At 39.0% G+C, this 20,620-nt stretch overlaps 2 protein-coding genes across 2 annotated transcripts in view; both read right to left on the reverse strand.

Annotated features, from left to right (window-relative positions):
- rph3aa (rabphilin 3A homolog (mouse), a) lies at positions 1–19,985 on the reverse strand. The gene is made up of 16 exons (XM_055154057.1): positions 19,910–19,985; positions 7,458–7,585; positions 6,742–6,871; positions 6,368–6,451; positions 5,779–5,941; positions 5,047–5,232; positions 4,635–4,835; positions 4,318–4,397; positions 4,163–4,237; positions 3,148–3,257; positions 2,945–3,071; positions 2,813–2,866; positions 1,220–1,371; positions 1,044–1,125; positions 874–970; positions 1–800 (listed from the first exon to the last, which is right to left on the reverse strand). The coding sequence occupies exons 2-16, from the start codon at positions 7,574–7,576 to the stop codon at positions 667–669; spliced, it is 1,794 nt and encodes a 597-aa protein (XP_055010032.1). The 5' UTR covers positions 7,577–7,585; positions 19,910–19,985; the 3' UTR covers positions 1–666.
- clip1b (CAP-GLY domain containing linker protein 1b) overlaps positions 16,218–20,620 on the reverse strand; it is a 15,082-nt gene continuing 10,679 nt past the window's right edge. Inside the window, exon 21 of the mRNA XM_055154146.1 lies at positions 16,218–16,343. Coding sequence (XP_055010121.1) covers positions 16,218–16,343 — 126 coding nt within the window. The remainder of the gene's footprint in view (positions 16,344–20,620) is intronic.

The raw sequence follows: 20,620 nt of genomic DNA on the forward strand, positions 1-20,620 counted from the left end.
TGTGCAGTCATTTTACAACACAACGTAATCAGTGTGTTCAAATAATGATATACACAACAAACAATATATTATTGATATGATGAGGATTTATATATTACATAAATTATGTTTAATCCTGTATTACACTTAATGTCATGCAGATGCATGTTTAGGAGATCAATCAATGATCGTCCATCCTGTACACCTCTGTAACATAATCCATGTTGTTACACTGAACATGAAAATAAACAGATACTACAATATTTTATACAATAGCACAAGTAAAATGACTGCTTTGATGATGCAAGCACTACATGTTGTCATGTATCAGCTGATCACACAGACACAATGTTGTATGACAGGAGCACAGCAGCAGCACAGGAAATGAGGTCAGAGGGAATTCCCCCTTTGCATCTGGGCTGAAGCCATAGTTCATCACCACTCACACAAGGCTTCAAAGAACCAGATAAAGTCTTTAAGGTAAGTGCAGCTTTTAGGATAAGCTTTTTTGTTACATGTAATATTTCTATGTTCGTTTGTAAGATGTGGCCAGGGCACCTCAAGAGTCAATATTTATGTAAATCTGTTAAGTACAGTTTAAACGTTGCTTCAGAACAGCTTATGATAGCTTTATATACTTTTTAAGGGGAAGAAGGAAAAGAATAGCTACATGTAAAGGAGGAGATTTCAATCCTCAAACTGCACTGAGCTATCATTGGACAATACATGCCAACGCTCAATCTTTTTATCTTTGTTCTTCAGGCATTCATACCAGTGCTTCAGACATTCACCTTTAGCCTGGATACCCAGCTGGCATCCCCCTGTCAAAAACAAAGCACACTATAATATGGGGAAAAATCTGAGGAGCCCATCATGACCAGACATGAGACTTACCAATAAAATCATTGGATTTGCCCATGTCATAGTCCCACACAGAGATGTCAAGTGTTTTTTTGGCAAGTTCTCCATGTTTTATTTCATAACTGAACTCCTAGAGCACAACAAAATCAGAGTTAGACAACAGGGAAAAAAAAAGAGTAAAGAGAGATATTTTAAAGCAACACCTCATTAAACTCTGGATTTAAAGTCTTCTTTTTTGTTTGTGTTTTGTTTTTAGCTTTCTTTCCCATATCAGGCTTGAGACATCTACAACATTCAAAAGATATAAACAGGAGACTTTATGCAATTTGAGTTTTAATTAATTGTGATTCATGATATACAACACAGACATCATACATACATTTTGACAAAAGGATCAGAGTAGCCGTTGGAGTCCATTGCAGCCAGGTGAGCACAACGGACCACACCTACAATCAGACAGCTCTTCTGACTGTTATAAATCAGTGATACAAGAATGCGTCCTCTCTCCTCAGAATCATCACCATCATACAGCTAAAAAAAAACAAAACAAAAAAAACAGCAATCATTAATGATGTTAATACTGCTCTGAGTAGGCTCATACTGTGATTATCTGGCCTACTCAGGAAACAGTACAATTGCGTAGTATTGATGCATAAAAGTTATTATTAATCATTACACAGTCACACAATTGTATTCATGTGACATCACTACAGTCATCCCTATAGAGTTGTTAAAGGCGCATTGTGTAACTTTGCTGGTAGAGGATCCATGGAGATATTAGTGTTTTGCCTTGATTATTTCATAGTATGAAAATAAATTTGGTAATCACTATGGAGACACATTAATGGTCAGATATATGGAGAAGAAAGGCTACACATGTAAGAATTCCTGTTTTTAAAAGATATCGTTGAGCTATAAAACACCTGCAGTTGAACAACTGAAAATGAGATATTCTTAATGCCCAACTGTGGAATATTCCAGGAAAATAAATAACATCTCCATGGAAACAAGCAAGTAGCGGACCCTCCTCCTTAGACGTTACACAGTGCACCTTTAAGCGATGATGTTAGTTCTGGGTCCAACTGCAGCTACACAGGTGATTTCTAGCTTCTTTTTTTTTTTTTTTGCCACGTTGCTCCACTCCACTCTTAACTAAATCTATAGCTTAATATTAACCGTATTATTAACTGTTTAACAGTCAGAGTGCAAATTTGTTTACCTGGTTTAAGGTAAATATTCTAGACCTATCCACATGTAACAGAAACTGGCACAAAATTCTTCATCTTCTTTGTCATCAGCATAATATGGAAGCCTATTTCCGCCAGTAAATAAAAAATAAAAGCCTCATAGAAAGTCATAATTATGAGTTTTAAACTCATAATTCTGAGTTTAAAAGTCCTAATTAGGATTTTTAACCCTCTCAGGCTCAAATTAATGTTTAGTATCAGGAAAAATCTGATATTTGGGGAAAATTATAATATGGGGTAGTAATATACAATCCTGACTTTTTTATCCTTTGTGAACAAAAAAAGTATTTTGCACTTCTGGCAGGCTGTTTTTGTGTAGCCATTCTTGCACAGTCTGCATCGTCCACATTTATCAGCATGGATGGGAGAAAAGGCTCCTGAGTAAAAAAAGCTAATAAAATATGGATGTGGAGTAAGTAGGTAATTGGAATTTAGCTGTTGCAAATCTGTAATGCCTGCCTGGAGAGGGTTAAAAGTCATAATTATGAGTTTTAAACTCATAATCCACAGCAGCTTCAGAAAGTGGTGCCACTATTCAACCCCAAGACAGTTTGTTGTGTTAATAGAACTTTAAGCCACAAGTTTAATATGATAAGCTTGTAGAGCCAATTCTTTACAAAAAAGTATGAGGTTTAGTATTTGTGGATTATAAATTTGGATAGTTCTTCAAATTCCCATTGTTTTATATATATCCTGCTAACCTATTGGTGTGTACTTATACTTACATCTTCTTCATACAAAGCCATGCCCCTAGATGAGCCTCCAACAGTCTTTTTCACCTGGGGAGGAGTTCATATGTGAGATTTATTTATGGGGACAAATAGAGATATTTTCTTATGGCAATAAAAACTGAATACCGGTATCACCCTCTCTAAACAAACATTGAAGTTTTTCTTTTGGTTGAACTTGAGTTTTTTGAGGGCCACCCGTGTTTCACCAATGAATTCGTTATGCCCAAATGTGTCTTCATCGCTCACTGAAAGCCTGGGAACAAAGCAAATTGTTACCCAATTATTAAATACATTGGAGGGAACAGTACCAAGCATTAGTAAATTATTACCGAAGGGTTTTACGTGACATTTCTTCATCTGTGATTCCATGGTAGACCAAAGTCTCATTCCACACTGGATTTAAAGTGTTTTTTAGCGTCTTGGTGCGAAGCTTGTTGGACTAAAGAGTATATCAAAGCAAAGTATAAATGACATGAAATTATTAAAATTATAATATTAGGTGAAATGTTGTTCTTATGCAGACAGAAAAAGGCATATATCGAGATCTGCTCAAGATCAGTGAATCAAGACAAAATTGGTTTTGCCTGCAAAATATCACTCATCATATCATTCACTCATAAAAATGTATTCAATATTAAATAATTAATGGACTAATAATGCTCGCTAAATGATTTTCAACTATTTACTCGTGTGCTACAGTTCCCATTTTACGTCTACCCTATGTACAACTGAAGTCATTATATTACTTTTAATTATTTTAATATATAACAACAAATGAGTTTCTTATAGCTGCAGTTAGTACTGACACTTGTTGTGGATTCAGCTACAACTACGAATCGAACATTATATTTTAACTCTATAATATCATATTAATTAACTATTGTTATATTTTTTTTGTTTTAAAGTAAATGTTCAGCAACATTAGTGTGATGTTGTCATTTATACATGAACAGTGCTAGATATGGACACATCACAGAACAATAGGCCAACAACAAACAGCAAAGGTCCAGAAAGGCTGGAGGCAAACACCATGGGAATAGAGTGCAAATCAATATGCACCTGTGGAACAATAGCTGAATCTATTCTATATTTTATCCAATCATGTGGAGGTCCGTACAAGCAAAACAAAATGTATGAAAGTGTACGAGGACTAAAGAAAAGGTGCTCAGCTTATGGTATCATAGGAAAGTGGTACAAGTATTGTTATGTCTAGGACATAAAGCCTGAAAAGCCAAACTGGGTTTGGACAAAAGGAAGAGAATGAATACTGAATAAATGTTTTATTGGAGAGAGTAGACAATAAAAATGTACAAAATAGCCCACCTTTAAAAAATAAGTTAATACCTTACTAGCTCCGGGTAGGAGATGCAGTTTTACGTAAGGATCAGCGAGGCCATTGGAATCCATTGGTTTCAAACCCTGTTTCAAATATAAACAATGATGAGAAACAAACACAACTGATTTCTAATACTGTTACAATACTTGCTATGTCTTTTCACCTTAGCTTTGATGATACAACATTTTAAGGTATGACTCTCCTGTTCATAAAGAAGATCAAACTCCAGTGATCCCAGTGTTGCTGCAGAACAGAAACACAATTATACATCCAAGAAGGAGAATAATAGTTTTTTATTCTATTGTGGCAACTTTTCAAGATGTGTATAGCAGTTGTGTTGATATTTGTAAATTATGTACTAAGTAGTTATTAGCCAAGGATGTAGTAAAAGGGCAAGTAGTGTCCATCATTAGTAAAGGTTTTAGCAGTTGTAACAAGACACATTAATTTCTGATCAATCAAAGGAATGTTATTACTCACTGGCATCGTCTGAGTCATACTCATTGTCATCGTTGTGTGTTGTCTCTGCAAGAGGGGGGTGGTGGGTAATGTTATTCATCACTGGAGTCATTCTGGGAGCTGGAGTGTAGGATGAGATGGAACTGGCCACAAGAGGCTGTTTTTCCTCCATAGCAGCAGATGCAAGGACCTCTTCTCTCTGTGACCATTTATTTTGCACATCTGTAACACAGTAAGCATTTAAGACCTAATATTTGTCTCGTGTGTGTATATATATATATAGCTATATATATATAGCAGAATTTAAATTGTTAATTTGATTACATTTACTAACAGGTCAAAACAAAATAACTAACAACAATAGTGTCCCATCTGAGTAAAGCGTTGTTAAGATTTTTTCAGTATAGCGTTGATTGTTGAACAGCATATCCACCTGAGCTGCAGAGTGCCTGTTGAGTACTAGCCCGCGGAGGTTTGGGGGCTAACGCATGTCCTTCTGTTTTCATTACTGCCGATGGACAGGCCTGACCCTCATTACTGCTGTCAGCTGTTGTTCTTGCCGTCTGCTCCCATTGTTCTGATCCAGAGGACTGCAGGGCCAGCGGCTCAGCACCAGCCTCTAAGGAGTCACAACAGAGACAATGATGCCTCCTAGTCTAGTTTCCTAAATACACTGGGGTAATTTACATGGCATTGTCATAGTTGTATAGTGCATTCCAATATACACCAACTGCTCACTTTGGCAGAACAATATTGATTAAGATCAGACATTTTGCATAGTTTCTTTTTTTGCATTTTGTATTGTGTTATTTGTTTGTTTGTTTGTTTTTGCAATATTTTTCTCTATGTAAGCTTTAGAAGATTAGGGGGGTCTGGAGTTTGCTTTCATTCAGTTATGCATTGCGTGAAAATAATGGATGTGATTCTGGTTCGCAGCATGGCATTAGACAATAACAAACAATGACATGCTTTTGTGTAGCTTGGCAGATCTTCATTTGTGCCACCAAATGTTAAAACACTTTATATTCATGTGTCAAGTGTGGTTTAGTGCAGTGTGGTATGGCCATGTACTTAAATATCTGTGTGACAGTTAAGTTTACATGCAATACAAAAAATGTATATTTCAGTTGAGCAATGTCCTAAAATTATTTTAAAAGTGTGTTACTTGGCTCTTGATGATGCATAGCTTTTGCTTGTGTCCTGTTTTGGTTGTCTGGAGCAGAGTTGGACTCATGGCGGGACTCTCGTGGTTTAGACAGCAGGAGGGGCCCTGGGAGAGGCTGCAGCTCTCTTCCTTTGAAGAACCAAGCTCCTGACCGTTTCTGCACCTTGAAAACAACAAGGAGAACTGTCAGTAACTCTCTATGTTGAGCACAACTGCCATTTGGTTATTTATAAACTAGACTCAATCAAAATTATCATAATATTGTTTTATGGTATAATTGCTCATCCAATTAACATTTAATAGATTACAATGTTATGACTGGCAAACGATGTACTGATATTGCGATACATTCAAACATATAGAGAAATCATTGTAACATAAATAAAACTATTTAAAGTGCAAAATGGTACTGATTGTTGTAAATATTAGACTACTCATTGCTTACTTCAAATACTAAGAGCTATGAAAGGTAATTTTGCCAGATCAAACATAGATAAACATACAACTGGGTGCTTCTCAGTGCTTCCATAGCTCAAAAATAGTTTATGTGACAAAATACTGTGACTTTATTAGCCTTGTTTTTTCTCACCTCTTGGTGCTCATTGCAGATCTGGCACAGCCACATTGGGCTGGCCCTGTTGTTGCTGTAGATCCCACATTTACTGCACATGTGCTGCAAAGAAATACATGGTCAGATCTGAAAAGATTTACTTTTCAAATGGAAGGTAACTGGAAAATATTTCATCTAGTGTCAAGATAGCAATAACCTTATGTTTTGTGATTGACAGTATAGACAGAAGGTGAAACATAACACCATAAATAGTCATAAGTCATAAGTCATAAGAAGTTAGCATATGGTTGGCTTGGCATGTATTATCTCTATAGGAATCCTCCAAGGAACTACATACTGCACTGATTACATGTGTACAGTAATGAATGCATCTGCTGGGTCTGCACACCTACTTTGTTGCAGTGTGCACAGAGGACAGCTGTGACTCCCTGTGGTCCAAATCCAGCTCCACATATAAGGCAGAGTGACTGGCCATCTCCACATGCAGTCTTCTTAATATTATCCAGCCGAGTGGATAGGCGCCTGCAAACACATGTTCTGTAAGTCCTGACACTTACAGCTCATCTTCAGTAGATTAGAAAAGAAGAATTTGTTTCAATGGTTCAGATCAAAAAGTATTTAATTGTATTTCATTTGACTGAAACTGTATGTAAATGGACATTCACACTTTAAGAGGACCTTTTATTATTGTTCCCTCAAAATTAGCTTACTCATAAGTTGCATTTCAATTAATGCATCTTGCATCATTCTACATTCAAGACTCGAGTACACAGAAAATGACTATCACCCCGATCACCTCCCTATACTCTTCACTTACGATTACTCAAAAGTTCAGACACTGAGTCATACATGTACGGTTCAAACTGTCTTGCAGTCAGTTATGACAATAAAAACAGGCATGCCATAGTGAAATAACACTGAGAGTTTTAAACAGAAAGTCGTTAGACCAATTTCTATTACAGTATTATGTAGTTTTAGATCTATATAGCAGTTTACAATGAACAAAATCTAATTATATGCTACTTTGAACTGAACTAATTAAATAAATACATAAAATTTTGTAGGCGTATGGTAACTGATATGTTAGAATTAGTTTACATCATCTTACTCTATCCTCTGTTGCTCCATGGCCTCCATCATGGCAGCACGAGCCAGTACACTGTTGATGATCTCCTTTTCCTCATCGGTGAGCTCTGCTCCCAAAGGGGCGCTGGACATGTTCATCATTCTCCAAATCTAGACCAAAAACACAACCGCCCACACGCAGAGTAAGAGGCAGCTCCAAATCTGCCATCTCCAATGGCTGCACTCACACACAGGGGTCACTAAGCTCTAAAGACATCAGCTATAAATTCTGTCACAAATATTATACAAAAACACTATAAAGTGCACTAAGAATGAAATTTTAGCTAATTACATAAAACCACTGAAGAAATAGAGGAAAGAAATAAAATGCACAAAAGAAATTGCTGAACATATGTGTGAATCAGAGAGGCAATGTGGAGTAAGGGTGCGGGGTGTGGCGATGAGGAAAGTGGAGTCGGTCGTAGATCAAATCGTGTGGAGAAGAGTTAAGCGAATGAGTGGCAAAATGTGGGTGGGACAAATACACATAAGGAGTGAGCATTGGAAGAGGGATGATAATAGATATGGCAATGTCAAAATTAAGACCATGAGGATGACCAATGAGGGGATGAATGCAAGTAAGGACATTCTGCTGTACTGTGTATATAAATTATACAATTATTTTGCATTCATGTATTTTTTTTTTTTACCTAAGCAATACATTTTGAAAGGATGAAAGGAGTTGCTTTTTTCAACTTGGCTATAATATTTTCCAATTAGCATCCGTTTGATGTTTCCAAAGAGATTGTAATGTAAGATAACACTGACATACTAAATTTAACTCATGCATAATTGCCATAAGCTTCAAAATTTTGTGCCATATATATACAGTCGTGGATAAAATTGTTGGTACCCCTCTGGCAATGAAAGAAAAATCAGCAATAATCACTGAAATAAATGAGAAAAAGCAATAATAAATAAAAATCTACAGAAAATTGTCCAACAAACATCAAACATTGCTTTTCACCTGTGGTTCAACAGAATTAGAAAAAACTAAATAATGAAACTGGCCTGGACAAAAATGATGGTACCCTTAACTTAATATTTTGTTGCACAACCTTTTGAGGCAAATTCTGCAAGCAAATGATTTATGTAACTGACAATGAGACTTCTGCACTGATCAACTGGTATTTTGACCCATTTCTCATGAGCAAAATGCTCTAGTTGTCTTAGGTTTGAAGGGTGCCTTCTCCAGACAGCATGTTTCAGCTCCTTTCACAGATGTTCAAGAGAATTGAGATCTGGGCTCACAGAAGACCACTCCAGAACAGTCCAATGTTTTGTTCTTAGCCATGCTTGGATGTTTTTAGCTGTGTGTTTTGGGTCATTATCTTGTTGGAAGACCCATGACCTATGACTGAGACCAAGCTTTCTAACACTAGGCAACACATTTCATTCCAAAATACCTTGATAGTTTTGAGATTCCCTTGTATCTTGCACAGATTCAAGACACCCTGTGCCAGATGCAGCAAAACAACTCCAGAACAAAACCAAGCCTCTTCCATGTTTCACAGTAGGGACAGTGTTCTTTTTGCATCTGTGAATGCAGAGCTGACCTGTCTTGCCAAAGAGCTCTAGTTTTGTCTCATCTGTCCAAAGGACATTCTCCTAGAAGCTTTGCGGCTTGTCAATATGGATTGTGGCAAATTCCAATCTCACTTTTTTATGATTTACTTTCAACAGTGGTGTCCTCACACGAAGTCCACTTTGGCTCAAACAGTGAGGGATGGTGCGATCTGACACTGATGTACTTTGCCCTTCGAGTTCACATTTAATTTGTTTGGAGGTTGTTCTAGACTCTTTGGTTACCATTTGTATGGTCCATTTCTTGTATTTGTCATCAATTTTCCTCTTGCAGCCACATTCAGGGAGGTTGGCTACAGTCCTGTGGACCTTAAACTTCTGAACTGTGTAACTGTAATCACAGGAACATCAAACTGCTTGTGGTCTTTATCTTTAACCTGCTTGTCTATCATTTTCTTTCTAGTTTCCTAACACAATTCTCTTCTTCTCTTTTTCTGGTCCACGTTCAGTGTTGTGTTCATCATGTCTCCAAACAGCACAATGACACATGTCGCCCTTTAAACAGGCAGACTGACTGACGAGAAGTTTGAAGACACCTGTGATGCAGATTAGAGGACACACCTAAGTTTAACATGTCCCTGTTGTCCAAGTATTTACAATCTTTTCTAGGGGTACCATCATTTTTGTCCAGGCCAGTTTCATTAGTTTTTTTTTTTTTTTTTTAATAATTCTGTTGAACAACAATTCAAAAACAATGTCTGATTTTCATTGGTTATTTGTCAGGATTTTAAAAAAATTATTATTGCTTTTCTCAGTTTCAAGTTATTTCAGTGACCATTGTTGATTTTTCTTTCATTATAAGAGGGGTACCAACAATTTTATCCATGACTGTATATATACAAGAACAAGGCGCAGGCAGTAAACAGCTACGCCCGCTACTTTCCATTCCAAATTCAGCACCCTGAGACTGTAGGCAAGCTGGCATGAAGGAGGCCGAGGACTCGTGAGTGTGGGAACCACTGTCCAGAATGAAACATCCAAGCTCCTTGAGTACATCAAGTACAAGGCCCCGACAGATGAGCTGCTCAGAGAATGTCTCAGACAGTGGGGTCCAGAGGAAGAGGAGGACCATCATGGCAGGACAAGCCCCTTCACGGGGCGAACCACCGGAACAAAACAAGACCCACGGTGTAGACTGTGCAAAGAGGCTCCTGAGACAGTCCAGCAAATAACTGCGGGGTGTAAGATGCTGGCAGGGAAAGCATACATGGAGCGACATAACCAAGTGGCGGGCATAGTGTACAGAAGCATTTGTGCAAAGTGGGAAAGGTGGGAAACCCTTCCAAAGGTTGTGGAGAACGACCGAGCCAAGATCCTGTGGGACTTCCAGCTACAGGCTGACAGGATGGTGGGGGCAAACCAACCAGACATAGTGATGGTGGATAAGCAACAGAGCAAAGTCGTGGTGGTGGACATCGCAATATTAAGCGACACAAGAAACTAGAAAAATACCAGAGGCTCAAGGAGGAGCTGGAGAAAGCCTGGAAAGTGAAGGCATTAGTGGTGCCCCCAAACTGGAAGAATGGCTACAGCAGATACCGGGAAAAACAATGGACATCCGGACATCTCAGTCCAGAAAGGTGCAGTACTAGGAACAGCAAAGATACTGCGCAGAACTCACAGGCTCCCGAGGACCTGAGCTGGATGAAGGTGAGAAAACAGATTTTATATATAGAAACACATTTTATATAACATTTTATACACACACACACACACACACGTGTATGGTGTATGTCATAACCCTCAATGTCAAGTTTGAGATTGAGTGAGATGTATTTAATATGAGCTGAAAGCTGTGCATCAGTGACTTATAAAACATGGCCAGAGGGAATTCTCCAGCAGTCCAACTGTGGTGAAGAGGTGCTACATGAAACACAAATGATATGAGCTAATTTGTGCCATGGTTGTTTTAGCTGAGCCATGCTTACTGCTGTGTTATTGCCCCTGGACAATACAGCCCCAAACATCTGGTGGTCATGACAAAATGAACACACCTTTCTCACTTGCACAGCTGCTCAGAGAAAAAAACTGTTAACTGAGTTGGATCTGTACACATGCCTGGAGACATTGTTAAGAAGTGCTCTCATTATCTTCTAACACAAGTACAGTTAAAAGAAACCCTCAATGGCCCTTGTTGACAACTGACAATTTAGAGTTAACATATTCACTAGAAACAAGAACCTAAAATCTGAGGCAAGCAACAAATTAACAAGTGGATTCAGGCTGTTAAGTTGTCAGAGCAATATGGTAGCAGATGTACAGTGGACAGCATCAGTCATTCTAGTTTAAAAGCAAAAATAGCACAAGTTAATGTCATGTTGGCTGATATGGAAAACCTTGGGGAGAGAACAATCAGATGTGTTTTCTGTGTTAAGGTGAGAGTCAGACACAGAGCTGTGGGTGAGCTCATTCATTTAAGACCCTGACAGTGTCAGTTCAATCTCAGGACAACCTAATTGGTAAAGATGTGTGACCTATAGGTCATGCCCCAACAGTGAGGGCATGGATTCTACAAGGTGCAGTTATTATAGAGCATAATTTTTCCATTCTCTGGAGACAGTGTACAATGTTTTCATAGTTTGTATCATCCTGTACAGTTGTCACAATAAGAGAGATCTAGATGATGGACTCTAGATTTACCAATTCTATAAAGAAATCATCATCTTCAGTCATATGCTCTGGTGGATAGCATTGCTTCATTGCTGGGTGAATAAAATTTCCCAGAAGCTCTGTAGAAATACAACTATTACAGAATTTGTTTTTGCTTGGACAAATTTCCAGCTCTGGATTAGCTTCATGTTCAGTGACATGTCTACTCAATGGTGAGATATTGTTATAGCTTACATAGATAACGTATATAACTTGTTGGGGTCAGTAGTGGCTCTGAGCGGCAGTCATGTGACCTGAGCATCTAACAATAGATCAATGTACATGACAGTGCTATCTGATTCTCAAAGTCACCCTTTCAGAGGAAGCTAGGACACAAACTGCTTACAAATGGCTCTACACTATAACATTAACCCCATTTTCACCCCATGAGCTTGATCTCCTGAGGGCGTACCTTACACTGTATAGTATTTTTTATGATAATCTGAAAGTCAAGCAACAAGACATTATGACCAGTGAGGTGAGCATTTACTAGTCAGTCATGACTGTGTTAGTGGTGTCCATAAACAGGGTTGTGTGATTTAATGAAGCTGAGAGGTGTACGTTGCAGTAAAGACACAGGATGTTGCTGTATTGATTGTAGAAACATGAGAACTAAGCAAAGAGAAATGAGATTTAGAGTAATTACTGAACCAGTACAATCAAATGGACATTCAGCTGAGTAGGCAGCTGAGATTTCATATATAAACCACTGTATATTATGTAAGAGAGTGAATAGTTAATGCTCTATGTACTTAAAAGGGTCAAAGTGGGTCAGTGGGCACCAGCTGAGAGTATTGCATTAAAATAAGGTTTTCCAGTATTTTATTTTGACATATTTATTTAATATTATATACACGTCTAAATATGTGTATTGACTGACTAGTATAAATCAACTGCCCTTCCACTAATACATTAACATGCATTCTTCTTACCCTATCTGTACTGTATTAGCTGTATTAGCTATAACCAGATGTCTCTATTTACCCGGGACAGTCCCAGTTTTGCCCCCTGTCCCAGCAGATTTATCCAAAACCATTGATTGGTCAGTTTTATACAAGAAATGTCCCTGGTGTTTTCCTTAATTATGCACTTGTTTCACAATTTTATCATTACCAACCGCCCCAAACCTAGCATGTCCCAGTTTTTGATTTTGAAAATCTGGTCACCCTAGTATTAGCCAATGGGACATTTTTTTTTATTAGCAATTAGCATAGCATATTTATTGTGTTACAAGATCATGAAATCATATCATGTACAATTTATGAATGTTTGTACAATTTATGAACCAAACAAACATGTACACATTAAACTGCCTTGTATGATTGCAGAAACATGAATTGTATGTCAATAAATAATGTAAGGATGTGGTGACTAATATTGAATGGGACTAGATTAACAATACTGGGAAGCAACTGAATATATGTATGAAAAAAAAAAATATTCTGAATACTAATTTTGACAAATAAAACTCTTTCACTTGGTGGTATTCAGAAGTTACTTTCCTAAATTAAAAGGAATATGTGGTGATACTTCAGCATGTAATGTACTTTGAACTGCATGGTATTAGTCAGAAAAAATAGCTCTTGGAGTAAGTGCATGTATAATTTTTCATTCTCTAATTGGAAATATATTAATGCATAACAAACAGTGGGACAAAAAGGCACAATTTACAATACAAAATACATTTTAATGTAGGTATTCAGTTTTCTATAACTAAATACATTTTCAAAGTATTTTTCCCATCACTGCTTATTGATTGACTGAATGAATAAGTATACACTGTATTTTACTGACATGTACGGTATTTATGATATCAACCTCTGCAGGAACTGCTGGTGGAAATTAATTATTTTGATATAAACGGGTGCAATATATTTATTTATTTTTTTAACAAATAAAAGAAACTAATTAAACTTCTTCTTTTAGTCTCCCTTGCAGCCATGCATGTTTATACAGATGTGCACAATATGTAATGGCAGCTAATATACATTTACACATAACAATAACAATGTCAAGGAAAATTATAAGATGCTCATGTTAGGTCTATAATTCCTATAAGCACACAACAGCATTTTGTAAATCTTCTCCTTGACCTTCTCTTACATAACGTCCATTCATGAAGGTATGATTTACCCCTGTTTTGTGGTGTGAGCTGACAGTGAGCAGAATAAGCCCTGGGGGCAGGTGTATAGGTGTCAGAGTGGAAGAGATGTATTATGGGTATTGCACACTTGGTTATCAAGAAGACACATTTTTAAAGAACAATTTTAAGAACTAGCACACAAAGGCAATGTGTGTTAAGTAAAGGCTTTATCATGTTACAGCATTAATATAAAATGACATGCAAGTAGTCCCTGAAAGCCAGTGCTGAGAGGAGATCTGTCACACATGGTCAGCACCAAATGCAAATGCATGGCAAATTGACATGAACTAAATGGACATGAAGGCAGTTCAGCTGCATGAGAATATGTAATATTCTTAAGTGCATGATTGCACTTAAGATTGGGGACAGTACCTCTGGACTGGCAAACCGGGGTGGTGGTCCCTCTGTATAAGAAGGGGGACCGAAGGGGGTGTTCCAGCTACAAGGAAATCACACTTCTCAGCTTCCCCAGTAAAGGTCTATGCCAGAGTACTGGAGAGGAAAATCTGGTCGATAGTCGAACCTCGGATCCAGGTGTGGTTTTCATCCTGGCCATGGAACACTGGACCAGCTCTATACTCTCCATCGGGTGCTTGAGGGTTCATGGGAGTTTGCCCAACCAGTCCACATGTGCTTTGTGGATCTGGAGAAGGCATTCGACCGTGTCCCTCGTGGTGTCCTGTGGGGGGTGCTCTGGGAGTATGGGGTTCGGGGCCCTTTGCTAAGGGCTGTCTGGTCCCTGTATGACCGGAGCAGGAGCTGTGTTTGTATTGCCGGCAATAAGTCAGACCTGTTCCCGGTGCATGTTGGACTCCGCCAGGGCTGCCCTTTGTCACCAGTTCTGTTCATTGTACTTATGGACAGAATTTCTAGGCGCAGTCAGGGGCTGGAGGGGGTCCGGGGCGGGAACCACAGGATCTCATCTCTGCTGTTTGCAGACAATGTTGTCCTGTTGGCTTCATCAAACCAGGACTTGCAATGTGCACTGGGGCGGTTTGCAGCCAAGTGTGAAGCGGCTGGGATGAAGATCAGCTCTTCTAAGTCTGAGGCCATGGTTCTTGACCGGAAAAAGGTGGCTTGTCCTCTCCGGGTGGGTGGAGAGTCCTTGCCTCAAGTGGAAGAGTTCAAGTATCTCAGGGTCTTGTTCACGAGTGAGGGGAAGACGGAACATGAGATTGACAGGCTTATCCGTGCAGCGTCGGCAGTGATGCAGTCGCTGTGTCGGACCACTGTGGTGAAGAGGCTCGATTTACCGGTCAGTCTTCATTCTTACTCTCACCTAAGGTCATGAGCTCTGGGTAATGACCGAAAGGACGAGGTCGCGGATACAAGTGGCCGAAATGAGTTTCCTCCGCAGGGTGGCTGGGCGCTCCCTTAGAGATAGGGTGAGGAGCTCAATCACACGGGAGGATCTCAGAGTACAGCTGCTGCTCCTTCACGTCGAGAGGAGCCAGCTGAGGTGGCTCAGGCATTTGTCCTGGATGCCTCCTAGGCGCCTCCTTTGTGAGGTGTTCTGGGCATGTCCCACCGGAAGGAGGCCCCGTTGAAGACCCAGGACACGCTGGAGGGACTATGTCTCTCGGCTGGCCTGGGAACGCCTCGGGGTCCCCCCAGAGGAGCTGGAGGACATGTTTGGGGTGAAGGAAGTCTGGGAGACCCTGCTTAGACTGCTGCCCCCACGACCTGGCCCCGGATAAGCGGAAGAAAATGGATGGAAGGATGGATGGATGCCTGATTGCATACTTTATACACACTGAAAATTAATTTCACAGCACAAATAATCATTGTGGATTCAGGAAAAAAGAATCATGTCACTTCCACTTGCTCTTTTCCCACACTTTGAGACTTGTGAGATGATTTGGTGGTCTTTGAGAATGAATAGGTAAATACAACATTGGGGTCAGTTGATAAAAAAAAATCTCATAAATTGAAAGATTAATTTCCAGGATTTGGTGACTGCCAATTGTAAATGGAGAGTGCAAATCATGGCACAAGAAGGCTGGACCACTTTAGTCATATTTAGGGCTGATCACTGAAACACCTGTTGTTAAAATAATAATGACAGATATATTTTTAATCATTATGTGATACTATCTGATAAGCTACATTTCAATCAAGTTGAGCAGTCAGGGCTCTAAAATAAGGTCCATGAAATAAAAGCAAGTTCCCCTGTTATTTACGGTACACGGAACATTCCCTGAGGAGGCAGCACACTCTGAATTGGGCACAAATACAGACTCATCTCCCTGCCTGCTGCCTCTCTTCACCCTCATGGAGCCCCATAGCTGTGACGGAGAGCTCCCCACTCGCTTACGTCAGATTCACCAAGCATCTTTTCACTCATCCATCATGCATCGAAGCATTGATTCACATTGCTTTATCCTCCTCCTCTTTGCCTCTTAGCGCAGGCTTAGCGCTCGAGTCTGGAAGCAGCTTATGGGGTTTATTTCTGCAGAGAAACATGTCCACCTCCTTATCCTGTGTCTGATGACTCTGTGGGAGTATTAACCCTTACATACATACATGTGGACCTGTTTGTGATGAAAGCTAGAGATAGACCATCATAGAGGCTACGTTGTATGACTATACTGATCTTTATAATAAGGCAAGTCAAGGACCAAGGACCCATAAAAAATGCCAGATCAAAAAGGAGTTGGCTTTCCACAACTGAATTTGCACCATCTTTAATTAACCAGGAAATTAAAACAGTTAACACTTAAGTGCTTCAGTAAATTACCGAATAAACAATGAACTAACCAAGCCCTAAATAAACAGAAAAAAGGAGGCAGAGCTCAACAAAACTCTGAAATAAAGCAAAATGAAGACATGAACTGCCATACAGTGAAATACCATCAAAGGACGCCTGTACCACAATTGCAGAATCAATGTGCTGCTGGACAAATTTCACAATGGAATATATTGGAGTGCTTTCAGTTTGTAAGGGTGTATGTCCAAAATATTCTCTGCTTGTTTATGCCCTCTGTATGGGAATAGGTGTCCAAGAGCACCAATAATTAGTATAACAGTTTTGTTAAAGCACACGCGGAAAAGCAATGAATCAGTAAACCATGGCACTCCAGGCATCCCTGTGCCACATTATAGTCTGGTGTGGGATACAGATTTGAGGGGCGTGATTGTCAGTGCAAGACAGATGATATAACGACAAATCAGCACCAACATGAACCTGTATTGATTCATGTTCTGTTTACAGACAGGACCACCCTGGGAGAACCAAAGTGATGAAGAAATGATAATGGTGCAGAGCAGTGATTAACACTAAAATCCACATAAGATTACACAGACTCTAGAGAGAAGAAAATATGAGCAACAGTGATAACTAGGAAAGAAATTAATAAAAAATCCATCAACTTCTTTCAATCCTTCATAGCTTATTATGATGATATATGCCAAATTGTATTTTTTAATGCCACGAATAGAAAATTATGCCTTTTAAATAATTAAAATCAAAATTTGTCATCTGTGTTTCATAGCCTCAAATTATGAATTTCCATTGAATAACAATATCTCACTATAAACAATTCCCAACACTGTTAATCAATGAACAGTAAATGGAAAGAAGATTGATTGTATGCTGAGATTTTCAACTGTGATATAAATTAAGCAATAATATTTTTATAATAATACCCTTCCTGGATCCATTTCAAGTTGCTGCTAATTGAAGCATATTCAAAGAATTGCTGGAGTACTTTACACTTGGTGTAATAAGTAAAAAAAAGGATTGCAGACTTATATAAACGCGGAGTTACATTATGAATAATGGAAAGTTTAAGGGAATATATATATTTAGGTTCTTTTTTTAAAACTTCCACTCATTTTATTGTTTCATGTATGTCATGCTTTACGTTTTTACACAGTATCAACAATCAGCATCTTTTCACCTCATAAACAGCGTGATGTAAAGCTATTGTAAAAGTGGAGGAGGATGTTGTCTAAGTGCTCTGTGCTGTTAGATTGACGAGTAAAGTGCATTACATTATTATCACCCCACCAGGGATGTAATGTAATGTAATGTGATCACATACATAATCTGCTTATATACTTAAAAAAAAATCTAAAACTGAGAGTCTCACAAGTCTTCTATTGTCTGGCTGTGGTAAACCTAGTTGCCATGTTAACTGATGTCCTATAAATATATATGCCCATCTCCTGAACGTATTTGGCCACAATTATTTTTTGTCATATTATGTTGAAAATTACACTGTTTTTGTCCTTACAGCCAACAGCATAGATTCAAATACACACCTTACAAAGGTCTGACAGCGGGCTACTGTATCCCATGAGTGTGAGAGATAGTAGCGATGATGAGCTGCTCCTATAATGTGACAATTCTTAAATGCATAGCACCACAATATCTCAACCATTGGGACATAACAAAGGTGCAGACATTACATTTGAACCCTACAAATGGGTGCTCATGTGCAACCAACCTCATAGGTGAAAATTCATCAATTTTAATTTATCTTTTAATTGGTTAGGTTAAAGTGTTGACCCCAGCTCTGACACTGTCTTTTGATTAAAGAGGCAAGTCTGACAGGAAAAGGTGCAGAAATTAAATAACCTGTATCTTGGAAGATGTGCATTAGCAAGGCTTACCTGAAGTTGAAGTCTGGGCTGCTCCCCAGAAGATTATGTGCATTTTGCTGGGGTAAACAAGAATATTCTGGAAGTGCTCCTGACCAGCCTGTACTCATATACAGTTTTGAAAAGGGTATCACAATGACAGCTGAACTTGAGTTGCCACTGGTTTTACTCTCCAGGTGCTCATGCCCCATGAAATGCTACCCCAGGTGTCTGCCCTGTCGGCCTGTGCCTAGAACCTCCCCTGGCCACATGTGCTGGTTTAGGTAGTAACCATTCAGATCAGAGAGAGAGAATTCTTTTAGGTTCAAAACTTTTCAACATTTAAACTGGCAACCCAAATGAGATACTCATGCTAGCCCGTTCTGTCTTTTCATATATCCAGTGTTTTTGTAATTAAGAATAAATCAGCATTACAATTGTTATCCATAAGAGCTATATTTGATTTGAACAATCTGAACATGTTCACCTCATATCTTAGAGCCAAGATGGGTCATGCTTATGAAAAGTCAAACTTTTTCATAATGGTTCCATAAGATCCTTACAGAATGATTTCCACAGCAATCAAGACCAGATTGCTAAATCTTATTTTCTTTAAATGGCGATGTGGGGAAAGTGGATTGATAGAAACATTGCCCCTGAGTTCAGCACCACAGACTGTTGAGTTGGCGTGAATGGTTTCAGCTCAAGCACTATAGCTACATAGGTCAGCACCTGCAGGGCTCTCAACGGGCTGAATAATCCTTGCCCAGGGATCGCACCATCATCCAGAGTCGATAAGGATGATTACAATGGTCAAGGAGGGAATTAGACAACCATACAAGGAGCATGGGAACCTACAGTGGGAAGTGGAAATCAATCCTACCGTGGTAGAGGACAATGGAGCAAATCAAGAACACACAATTTGATGCAAATCACTTTCACACAATATAGGCCTCCTTAATTACTCCACATCCACTGCATCAGACAGATCACATCCCACTATCTAAATACATTTTTAGGACACAGGTAAGCTACTAGGGATCACAAGACAAATAGGATATAAAAAGCTTCAAAACGCAGTTCTAGTGTGATGAAAAACGTGCATGTGATGTGCGTTAAATTAATAACATCATACATTTTTACTCAGTGTGTCACCTGCAGGGCAAAGCAAGCTGTACTGTAGTTGAAACAAGATCCACTCAGAGCATGTCTTGTAGTAATTAAATCTATTCCTTATGGGCATCATTATGTATTCATACATACTTTTGCATTTATTGTTAATGGCTGCATAACACAACAATCATCATGTCCAAAAATGTATCTAAAACATAGTATTCCTGGATAACGATAGTGTTAGTAACGAAATGCTAATTTATTTTCATTATTCAATTCAATTTCTATTAATATAAACTTTGTAAGGAGTTTTCTGCGATTATGCCGCATTCCCTAGCAGGTAAAACTTGAAGTTCGAGACCTACCTGAAGTCTTCAAACAGATGTGTGTGTTTGTGCGCTGATCTCTCAGAGTGCCGCGGCTCAGCATCCTACGCTGGAGCCCGCTCTTCACCAAAAGCGCTGCTTCCCACACTGTAGTAAAGCCTTGCTCCGCCCCCATGCCCCTCACCCCTTTTCTCCTTCTTTCACTTTAAATAAATCTGTCCACGCGCATCTCATCAACAAAAGAAGAAAGGTAATGCCACATCTGCAGGCGAATTCAAACACAGTTTAACTCTATAATTCTGATGGTTTTGTATGTAATGAATGGTCAGCGACGCTTGGTTCAACAGGCAGGTGCACCTCACTTCTCTATGCATGAGCCCTGCCTTCATTATGCTGTATACACGACTTTTCATTTCATTGTTTGCATTCAGCGATGACATGAGACTTTGTCTAGTAGCTATTTCTGGTGCTTTATAGTGCCTTGAGCTAAACAGCTGCACTTAGGTCTATTATGTGTATACAATACAGATCATCCAATAGGATTGCCGTGTGTGCAATTAGAGACCATATCATTATGTAATCCTGCCATCCACAAAAAGGCTTTAACCTGAATGTTATACGGTCAGTAGATAGCGGTCAGTCACAGAAAGGCTACGCCATGTGCGTCAGTATCAGAATACTGAATCGATGTGCGTCTCTCTAGAGCATGGAAGTATCATATTATAGATCCGTGCTGGCCCCCCAAATGTA

The sequence above is a fragment of the Boleophthalmus pectinirostris genome, unplaced genomic scaffold (genome assembly GCF_026225935.1).
Source record: "Boleophthalmus pectinirostris isolate CB_2022bp ecotype Guang Dong unplaced genomic scaffold, ASM2622593v1 HiC_scaffold_18, whole genome shotgun sequence".
NCBI lineage: Eukaryota > Metazoa > Chordata > Actinopteri > Gobiiformes > Gobiidae > Boleophthalmus > Boleophthalmus pectinirostris.

Excerpts from the sequence above, each read along its gene's own strand:
- rph3aa (XM_055154057.1), bottom strand. The coding sequence starts at position 7,576 with ATGATGAACATGTCCAGCGCCCCTTTGGGAGCAGAGCTCACCGATGAG. Across the intron at positions 5,942-6,367 it reads TCTGCAATGAGCACCAAGAG|GTGCAGAAACGGTCAGGAGC; the intron begins GTGAGAAAAAAC and ends GTTGTTTTCAAG. Across the intron at positions 4,238-4,317 it reads GTTGTATCATCAAAGCTAAG|GGTTTGAAACCAATGGATTC; the intron begins GTGAAAAGACAT and ends TATTTGAAACAG.